General features: G+C 39.6%; 1 protein-coding gene across 1 annotated transcript; it reads left to right on the top strand.

Annotated features, from left to right (window-relative positions):
- Window positions 1-324: 324 nt before the first annotated feature.
- On the top strand, window positions 325-10,385 carry FBXO30 (F-box protein 30). Its single transcript, XM_010155052.1, has 3 exons — window positions 325-432; window positions 7,467-9,561; window positions 10,182-10,385. The coding sequence occupies exons 2-3, from the start codon at window positions 7,483-7,485 to the stop codon at window positions 10,383-10,385; spliced, it is 2,283 nt and encodes a 760-aa protein (XP_010153354.1). The 5' UTR covers window positions 325-432; window positions 7,467-7,482.
- Window positions 10,386-10,803: the final 418 nt, after the last annotated feature.

The following is a 10,803-nucleotide window of genomic DNA, read 5'->3' as shown; positions in this document are numbered from 1 at the left end:
TGGTTTTTGTTTGTAGTGGTTCCTGGTGGACCAAGCCAAAGAATTAAGTGAAGTAGGTCAGAATAATAACTTTTAATAATCTCTCCTAGCCTTAATAGGTAACCATCTAGTGTGACTAACAGCTAGCAATAAGCTGAAATGACAGAACTGAGATTGCATTTGCAAGGTCTGGTACCAACTTACTTATTTTTCTATAAAACCCGCAAAATATTTCAACATTTGTAGCTCCAGGTAGTATAAGCACGTGACCTTTTCAGAGGATTGTACGTATGGGAAGCAATCTGTACACCTGGAATGAAACCTTACTTCTCATCTCGTTTCTTGCAGAGTCTGCAGCAATCGAGGAGTCGCGCAGAGCTCAACTTCAGAAGTGCTTTACACATGAAATCTACTGGCTCTCTAGCTGATTCTGCCGTGTCGCCATCTCAGCAGGTAGAGTGCTTTTGTGCCTGAGCCATGCAGCAAGCGTAGCTGTTCCTGGTGTGGTTGTCCTGTGTCACTGTGTGGCCAAAGGCACACTGAGGCCTTTGGGTTTCTTCTTTGGGGAATGTGTCAAGGAAGAATGCATGGCAGATCTGTCACAAAAGTACTCTAAGGGAAAGCCTAGTAGTTTCGGGTTTTATGTTTTTTTGATACTCAGAGTTTAATAGTGAAGGAGGAGAGTGCTCTGTAATTCCATCAGAGCTCCTGTTGTAAAATGGAACAAAGCCAGACACATGGGGCATCAGTGGAGGGTCCACTTCAGTGGAAGCAGTGTTCTGCTTTGGGTCATTTTCCCTTGAATTCTTTTTTTTTCTTTCTTTCTTTCTTGGGAGGAAATATCTTGCTGAATTCTCTGAATGGGAGGAAGATGGTTTGCCACGAGGGAGAAAGGAACTCCTAAGGTGTTACTCAAAAGAATGCACAGTACAGGTCAGCTCCTGTAATAGGATGTTTGGGGGCAGGTGTAGGTACGGAAAAGCTTTTCTTTTATAAGGTTGACATTAAAAAAGTTGCACTTACAATTCTAATACTCACTATCTTTGCTGTAGGTAGTAGTTTCTTTTTGTTTTGGTCTGGTGTGTTTTTTGAGTTAGGTGGATAGCTTTAATTTATGCTTCAAAAAGCTGTTAGTACATACTCCTTCGATGCTAGATTACTGATAAAACTAAAAGTTTTCCAGAAGTACGTATCCCCCTGAGGTGTTTTTCTTGCTGAGAAGCCAAGTTTTGAGCCTGACCTTTTTCTGCCTCTTTTGCGTAATCTATATAAATCTCTGTAGACTATGACACTGCGTGTAAAAGTAGCACACTACTTGTATACTAGTTAGGGCTTTAGTAATTGAAGCTCCTTCTCATATGGTCAGTGATTAACAAAAAAAATGATGTAGGATTGCTTTAGTATGACCAATATGTGCACTTACTACCAGGCCGGGAAGATGCTTTCTTCTTTGTTGTGGCTGAATTTATATTGGAGAATGCAGTGAACACTTGTGTGTCCAAATGTTTTGAATATAGTTTTTACTTCTCTGATCTGCCTAGTTGTCATAGAAGCCAGAGTTGTATTGTTGAACTCAGGGGTGATGGATGGTGATTTTTAGCCTATCAGGTTGACATCTGAAAGGGTTCTACTTCCTAAAGGTATACTTGATGCAGACTAGTTTGAAGAAATACAAGGCTTCATAAAGTTCCTGTCAGGAACCTCTCTTTGAAATCAGAAAAATTGCATGAAAAACAAGAATTGCCTAGTACATAGGATATTAAAATATGGCCACTATGGCTCTATTACCTCTGCTACTGAAGCACATACCTTTAAATTTGTCACCTCTTAGTCATGTTATTTCACGTTAATAACTAGCAGTTTGTAATGTTGTTTGCTGTTCTTTTGAATTGACCATTGTAAAGGGTAGTTGGGAATCAGTGTAGCATTAGATTGACTTTGCTGTATGTCCCTGTTTCCTGCCTTCCCAATGCTATGGAGAGACTTTTAAGCAGGATTTGAGGTACCCAGCTCCCCAGTATGAGGACAGTGGCAGCTCTGACTTTGGAGAAGCCTCAGGATGGGGCTGTTTAACCTTAGACTTTGTGGATTCTTGAGGAGTAGAGTTAGAGCTGCCTTTTGTTGGTCACCTCAAGCAGGGATGGCAACGGGTGGTAGCATTTGTCAGTCTCCAGTTGAAATGGTGTTGAAGACATCTTGCTAAACATCCAGTTCATGTTTTTCATCATTTATTTGAAAACTGTTAAATCAAAACAGCTCTCAAACCAATGAACCCGAACCCAAAAAGGGAGTATAACATGCATAACATGGAAGGTTAATGTGGCCCTGCTATTGTGGTAATAGACTGAGGTCTTGGGTTTTAGGTACAAAAATTGTTACACTTCTTGTGCAGGATAGGGATGACAAGACGAGAAATCTTACCTTCTAGAAGACTGCAAATCTCACTTAAAGCATTTGATAGTTAGAACTGTGAGTCAAGGTGAATGATAGTTATTCTCCCATGCATTGTAGGATACAGGAAAATAAAATTGTTCAATAATTATCTATAGTACTGCCAATTCTATTTTTGGCAGAATATTGTAAATATATTTTTGTTCCTTTTATAATACTGCTTTCTACCTCTTGCCCTGTTTTTCCTTATCCTTTTTTTAACCACTTCTCACTTATATCTCTTTCACGTGGACATTTCCTCTCTGAAAGTTCCTGCATCTTACCAGACTTGTTAGCCACTCTTATAGGCAGAGACCTCTGGGTAAAAGCTGGAAGCTCCAGAAATATGGCAGCCTGTTCTACAATCTCCAAACCAAAGGGGAATTTTTAAGCATGGTTTGCATGTATTTGTCTGCTCGTGGGTGGATTTGGATGTGCCTGGGAATTTAAACCTGTAGTACTGCTTGTGTCTCTCTATTCTTCTACTTCCTTGAACCATTAATTAAAGAACCTGTTGGTTTATTTAGTTGAATTTGGTAGAGGGAAGACTCCTAAAACCAGCTGAGCTTTATAGGTTTGCTGAATATAAGGTAGTTGAGTAGTGGAGTGTTCCAGCAGCAGTAATACTTGCTGTGATTTCCTATCTTACTGGAACCAAATTTGTGTAAGTGAACAGACTTTGGGTTTGATCACAGTAAGTACAGCTCTCTGTACTTCGTGGTGTAGAAGAAAGTGAGAGCTCTCACTTGCAGCTGAAGTATTGTGTGTTGACTGTTTGAAACCCTTATTATGCTATTTTAAATGTTGGTGTTACAACAGCAACTGAAAATCATGTGGCTGTAGCAGCTGGAATGTTAATCCTTTTAATTATGACAGATTTTCAAAGCATGTTCTGGCTGATTTGGTCAGCTGACTGTATAGTATGTACAATAACATCAAGTGATTGCACAGAGGCTGAGAGCAGTGGTCACCTCACTGGAACAGGATGTATTTTTAGGTTTCTCTGCTAGTAACAGTCAAGTGTGTGTACTGAAGCATCTCATATGAACTGAAGCTAGTTGCTGACACCACACTATCAGTAAAGGACAGCTGTTCGTTCTTGCTATAGTAATCGATCTGACACTATTTCTCACCAAATTGTGGCAAGGAACACGACGGGGTAAATATGTTATTATGGTACATGTTTTAATGACAGGTATTTTTCTTCAGGTCAGCAGTGATACACTGTGCTAGCCCTTTCAATTTTCTGTATCAGAGCAACAGAAAGCACTTTGCCTTCAGCAATAATTTTCCTTCTCTGTCCTTCAGCCAACATTTTTTTCCTTTAGAAGGCAATGTTTGGGAAGAGTGTGAGTCTTGCTCTCAGTGTAGTACTAGTGATAGATTGGTTCTGGTTCTTCAAAGGAAAATGATTCATATGTGGATGCTCTTAATCAGTAAATCAAAGAGGTGCTATCTTCTGTGGTTCACAACCTTAGCTTACAAAATGGAGTGACCATTTGTTGTTTAATGAATGTGCAAATTCTTGAGGTCTCATCCATTATTTCACCAATTTGATAGGATCATTTAGTTTATTTTGGCTTTGGACTTACTTTGCAATTTGGTAATTGCATTATATCAAAAGCCTTAACTAGTTTAAGAAGTTCAGGAACTCAGGACTGCTCAAAACAGTTGCTGAGTTTGAAGCCCAGGTATTAAAATTAAAAATGCAGAAAAAGGGTGTTTTATTTATATGTATATGTGTGTGTGTGTGTATATATAATGACTTTGTAGTAAGCTATAAATAAAATGTGACATTCTGACTAAATTGAAATTTTGGAGCAGGTGCTGTGAAGTTAAGGCTTGTAAGGGCAGGGAATTTTAGTGAATGTCCTGCTGATGGTCTGCTCATGTCCAAAGAGATTTTAAATTATACATTTAGTTAAGGAGCTAAAGGATTTACATTTTAAGGGAAATGGCAGCTTATATCAAACTTCTTAGTGATCAATAAAATTGTAATTTGCAGAACCTGAGAGAATAAGATACTCGGCTATTTAATTGATTGCATGCATAACTGCTTTGTTATAAAAACATTTGCAAGTGTATAGTACAGAACTAAATTAACACCTACTATTGGTGAAACATGGTATTTTAGTGTCTGCTCTGGCTTTTGCTTACTGCCTGTTAGTGATATTTGATGTTTTCACCAGGTTTTGTCATCTCCTTACACACTTCAAAATTCCATTTGCTTGTGTGAAACTATTAAGTTTTGCTGAATATTAGCTTGTGTGAAAGGAGTCCAGGAGCCTGAGAAAAACCAGCGTCATGCAACTCTGGTTTGACAATCTGACTTGTAAAGCCCAACATAGCGTGCTAGGAGGATGATGTTTTACTGTCACAATAGAATGCTGGTCTGTGTAAGGTCCCATGGGCTATTTAAGGATAGTATTTAATGATGGTTGACTAATTTAGGGTATGTCTACACGAGGGTGCAGGCAAACATGAGCTCCGTTTGACGGTGTTCGGAGCTGCCTGCGTGAGGGACCAGCTTTGGCCTGGGAGCAGTAGAAGCGTGCTAGCGCAGCCGTGCAGGCGAGCTAACGCGCCTGCCCTCTGCTCCAGAAGTGGCTTGCTTCTGGCCGCCTGAAAGGGAGCAGAGTGCATAGCTCTTGGCAAAGTAGGTAAACAGTGTGTGTGTGTGTATATATAAGTAAACAATATATATATGTAAAATATATATATATATATTTGAAACGGAATTGTGGGTAAGTGATTAAACTAAGCCTTACTGCTACCAGACTGCTTGTTTCATGGGAGCAGGTATGCCTGTAGATATATGAAGCGCGAGGGCTGGGCTCTGTGAGGACTCTTGCGTTAAAAACTGGCAATTGTCTTTTTCAGAGCTGTTTCCATTCTGTGTGAAGCACTTTAAAACACGCAGACAGCCTGAGAGCTTCCCTTTGATCTCTGCTCACCTTGAGGACTTGAGGAAAACCAGAGTTTGGCTTCAGTATTGATGCAAAACTGAAATTTTCTTTGGTCTAGGAACAGGGTAGGCTGCTGTATTTAGCAGGAATTACTTAGAGAAGGCTTTGCCGGAAGAACTAAACATACCTTGGAGAAGTCAAATAATCTTGTCTTTTTCATTCTTTACTGAACGTGTTTCAGCTCCTTGCAGTAGATGCTATCTGACTTAATATGCAAGTTGAAGGCAGGTTGTATGCCAAAAAGGTTTGCTAAAAAGTTTAGCAAGTCGGTCAGTCACCGAGTTCAGTGACTGATGCGCTTGACAATTTATTTAAAACTTGTTACTCTGTGTATAAATACTAAGCTACGGTGGGGAAAATTCAGCTGTGTTTTGCCTGCTGAGTGTGGCACATATGCTTCTTTGTTAGAAGTGTTCAGGAGAGTGGGTGGCTAAAATATTTGAGTTATCCAAATTACGACGGATGGGGGGGATGAGGACTGATTGCTACTTGAAGTTGGCATGAATTTCAAAGCATTAAAAGAGTACAAGTGAGTGAAGTGTCACATAGATTTCTATTTAAATGCTTTAACTTAGAGTGTCTATGTCTGTTTTGTTTCCTCTTACCTTCACTTTGAACAAAAGGAATAATATTAATCGGTTCTGTTTTCACAGTTTAAGTAAAGTTGTAATGGATTAAAACTGAAGTGTTTAGTCTGAAGACAATGCATGAGAGCACTTGTTAGCTAGTAGAATAAAATGAGGTACCATTTCTTCTAGTCATTAAGTTCTGTAAGCACTTTATTTGTCAAGAAAGTTGCTGGGGGTGGGGAGTGAGGAGAAGATGGACCTAAGCACTGTATTTCTGACACGGTGTATGGAGATTTGGCTCTGTGCCAGTCAATCTCTGATATCTCTGAACTGTAATCTCTAGTGGTATCACTGCAGAGAGGGAGTTTGTTAGAACACAGGGGAGAGCTTGGTGCCTTGCGTGGGCCTGCACTCCAGCTAGTGAGCAGTTGAGAGCATCTCAGAGTATTGTACAAAGACACAAAGTTTACTCTCTTCTTTTTCTTTTTTTTTTAATTTTTTTCTTTTTTTCCTCCCTACCACAACAAAGAATTGAGGTGTTTTGCTTGTGTCAATTTGTAGTAATAGATTATGCAATTAATTTTATTGGGATCTTTATTGCTGTTTGGCCTTGTTGCACAAAGTTTTTGTGCTACCCTTACACGTTGAACTGCTGGTATTGTAATCACGATGGCCATAGGATGCGTTAATAAAATTACCTTTTCTAGGTTGAACTGCAGGTATAGATGGGACCATGTTGGGTAGTAAAGTTTTATGTAAAAGTTTTCAGTGAAATAAAAGGACTTATTAAATGTGTAGTATAATTGCTACCCTTATGCAACAACTACTATAAAAGTAACGGAGAAGCTATAGGCTATAGCAGAAGAAAAAAATGAAGAGTGAAGGGCTGTTGTAAAGGATTGCTGTCTGTCAGAAGCATCGAGGTGGGGAGAATGGGACATGACAGGGGATTGAGATACATGCTGAGAGCTGCAGGTTGCCTTAAACAGCACTGCATGACGAGGGTGTCAGAAGCTTAGGTGCTAGCAAGCAGCCCAGGGAATAGGTTGCCTCTGTTTAATTTAGAGAACTGGAGATGAGGCTGAATCTGGCTTCCTTTATCTCATCTCCCTACTCTGTAGAGCTGTATGGTTTATGATTTTAGGTAGTAGGCCATAGTCAACGGTCATGCTTTGTTTTCTATTGAATGATTTATTTGCAACAGGCAGGCGAAAAGAGCTGTCCCAGAGGGAAGGATTATACAGTATTTTTAGGTTGCCTATATTCTACCTGGCGAATAAATGCATAGAATATATCTTCAACTCTGATACAAATACGTATCTTTAATTTTCAGGTGAACTTTTAAACACTGTTTCTTTGGGATAAAATGTCACATACTTGTTCTCTTAAACTGATCAGTTGACATTGTGTTGACACGTATCTCTCTGTACGCTTAGAGCATACAGAACTGCAAATAACTTAGTAAATATTAACAATATTGAGGTAATATTCTGTGCTTTTGTCTTCCTTTCTCTTCACTCAGAATTGGATTTACAGTCATGGAGGAACATCAACAACATTTACACTGTGTGAACTGTGTCAGCCGTCGTTGTATGACCAGACCAGAGCCTGGCATTTCCTGCGATTTGATTGGCTGCCCCTTGGTTTGTGGAGCAGTTTTTCACTCGTGTAAAGCTGAGGAACATCGCATGTTATGTCCACTTGAAAGAGTGCCTTGTTTGAATAGTGGCTTTGGATGTCCCTTCATAGTAGCCCGAAATAAAATTGCTGATCATCTAGAAGTTTGTCCCGCAAGTGTGGTGTGTTGTACCATGGAGTGGAATAGATGGCCAGTCAGTTACGCAGACCGAAAATCTTACGAAAATCTGAGTAAGGATGTTGATGAAGTCGAACAGCTAGATATGGCTTTAGCCCTTCAAGACCAGCGCATGTTATTAGAATCACTTAAAGTAGCAACTATGATGTCAAAAGCAGGTGATCAAATACCAGAATCCAGAGAGCAAACCTCTGTCAAATCAAGTGCCCCAGATACGGTGCATTCAAATGGTTTGATGCCTGTAGATGAAGAGTCCTATGGTGCACTTTATCAAGCTACTGTAGAAACAACAAGGAGTTTAGCTGCTGCTCTGGATATCCTGAACACTGCTACAAGGGACATCAATATGTTAAGTTCAAGGCTCTGCATTTCACCACATGAAATGAAAGAAGATACTGAGGTTAAAGAACAAGCTTCTAATGGCATTATTCAGGATAAAAAGTCTGACCATGAGTATCCAGATGAAGATAACATAGGAGCAGCTGGGGGAATGAACTTTGATAGCCTGAGTCAAAATTCACAAATGGAGCAAAATGGTTCTAGTGATATTTGTTACGATGTAGTGCAAAACCATGACTTAAATCTAAACCTCAGTAAGCCCTCACTTTTGTGTAATGGCTTTCATGTAGAAAATGAGTGTTCAAAGGTGTTGGACCAGAGTGAAGATCTTGGTGTATCTGATTCAGAGCCATCCAGTGTAGCAAACGGTGAATGTACTGCATCTCGTGATGATGAAGCATTTCAGTCTTGCAGCTCCTTCCCTGTAACAGCACAACTTAAAGAAGTAATGTCAGCTGATCACTTAGTTAATGGCAATGTTAATCATGTACTACTTCCCCATAATGCTAACGAAGAAGAAATGTTAGAGAGACAAGTGGAGCAAGAAAGATTGAGAAACGTAGATGCGTTCTCACTTTTACGGCATCGATCATACAAATTCCTTGTTAACCACTATTGGTCTACACCGAAAGAAGACAAAGCTGTTGATACGTCAGATTTGGAGATTACAGAAGATCCTATGGGTCTTCAGGGGATTGATCTAATCACTGCAGCTCTGTTGTTTTGCCTAGGAGACTCTCCCGGAGGTAGGGGGATATCAGAAAGTCGCACTGTCGATGTGTATCACGTTGACTTTGGGACCCAAACATTTTCTCTCCCATCTGCTATATTGGCCACAAATACAATGGTGGGGGAAATAGCTTCAGCTTCTGCATGCGATCATGCCAACCCACAGCTCTCAAATCCAAGTCCGTTCCAGACCCTTGGACTGGATTTGGTATTGGAATATGTGGCTAGATACCAAACAAAACAGCGTTCAATGTTTACATTTGTTTGCGGACAGTTGTTTAGGAGGAATGAATTTTCATCGCATTTTAAGAACGTGCATGGTGACATTCATGCTGGCCTTAATGGCTGGATGGAGCAGAGGTGTCCTTTGGCATATTATGGGTGTACATATTCTCAACGAAGGTTTTGCCCTTCAACACAAGGGGCAAAAATTATTCATGACCGCCACTTGCGGTCATTTGGAGTTCAGCCTTGTATATCCACAGTATTAGTAGAACCAGCTAAAAGCTGCTTAATTGGACTACACAATGACCATCTGAGTAGTCTACCCTTTGAGGTTCTGCAGCACATTGCTAGTTTTCTAGATGGCTTTAGTTTATGTCAGCTTTCAAGAGTGTCACGTTTAATGAGAGATGTGTGTGGAAGCTTGCTTCAAGCACGTGGAATGGTGATACTGCTTTGGGAGAAGAGAAAGTACCCAGATGGAAATTCTTCTTGGCAGATAAAAGAAAAGGTAAGTTAGTTTTTATTTTGAAGGTGAAAGGGGAAGTGTTAAATTGGTCAGTTCTCTGCTTTTTCCATTAATATTTTCCTGGATCATTATTGTTATTACTGTTTCTTGATATAATATCCCTTCAAGAAGGTTTTAACTTCTGATTTTCCTAAGATTTTAAAATATTAAGCTATTACTTTATGCTTTTCTTTAATATCAGTATTCCATGAAAGTGGGAAAGTTGCCTATCAGGTTTGCCTTTATACTGTTTACTACAATTTTTTGGTTTTTTGTTCATCTGTTGAGACCCTGTCCATTGCCATGACATTGAGTGCCTGAAGTATGTAGATAATTCTTAAAACCTTGGGGTGACCTTTGTATAGTAAAGTTTTCTACTACATTGTAGATGCAAAAAAAAAATTGCCAGCCTTTCTTCCCAGTGTTCCGAGTTGACTTGTAACCTGAGTCAACTTGAGACTAGCTATACAAATTTAGTATTGTATGTTTTTTGTCATGTTGATTTTTAGTATGATTTATAGTAGCTGCAAAACATTGCCTGAAAGTATTATAGCACGAATATTTACTGCCCTGAGTTCAGGTCTCTTCAAACATTTTGAGCCCAAGTGTAACTTACTTTCTAGGTTTGGCGCTTCAGTACAGCCTTCTGTACGGTGAAGGAGTGGAAGTTTGCGGACATCGTAAGCATGGCTGACCACCTGAAGAAATGTAGCTATAATGCAGTAGAGAGAAGAGAGGAGGCTGTTCCGCTGCCGTGCATGTGTGTAACACGAGAACTCACTAAAGAAGGACGTTCGCTGCGCTCTGTTTTGAAACCAGTACTTTAAATATTGCAACCACTCCAACTGCACATACACTCAAGCACCTGATATAACCTCGGTAATATTACGTGACACTTTAATAATGTACTAAAGATACTTTCTAGCTAAATCTACTCCGTCACTGTGTATATAAGGTTTGAAGTGACATTTATTTTTTATAATACTGTTTAGCTGGAAAGTAATGAAAGTTGCCTTAACGTTTGAAAAATTCGGAACTTGCTGGACAGGGTAGTTTTATCTAACTTATGTAATTTAAGAACAAAATCCTAAGGTGTGTTTTCTGATTCACTGGTGCCCATGTTGCTGTTGACTGATAACATTTCAAGAATGGCCTCTAAATGGTATGCACATTTAGATAGGAAACACTGAATTGGAGAGAGACAAAATCCTGACCAACTGTACTTTCTGTATTTGGTCTATGTGT

This window comes from Eurypyga helias, unplaced genomic scaffold (genome assembly GCF_000690775.1).
Source record: "Eurypyga helias isolate BGI_N326 unplaced genomic scaffold, ASM69077v1 scaffold38577, whole genome shotgun sequence".
In the NCBI taxonomy this organism is placed as follows: domain Eukaryota; kingdom Metazoa; phylum Chordata; class Aves; order Eurypygiformes; family Eurypygidae; genus Eurypyga; species Eurypyga helias.
Note: the sequence above shows the minus strand (reverse complement) of the source record. Positions and strands in the feature narration are given on the sequence as shown.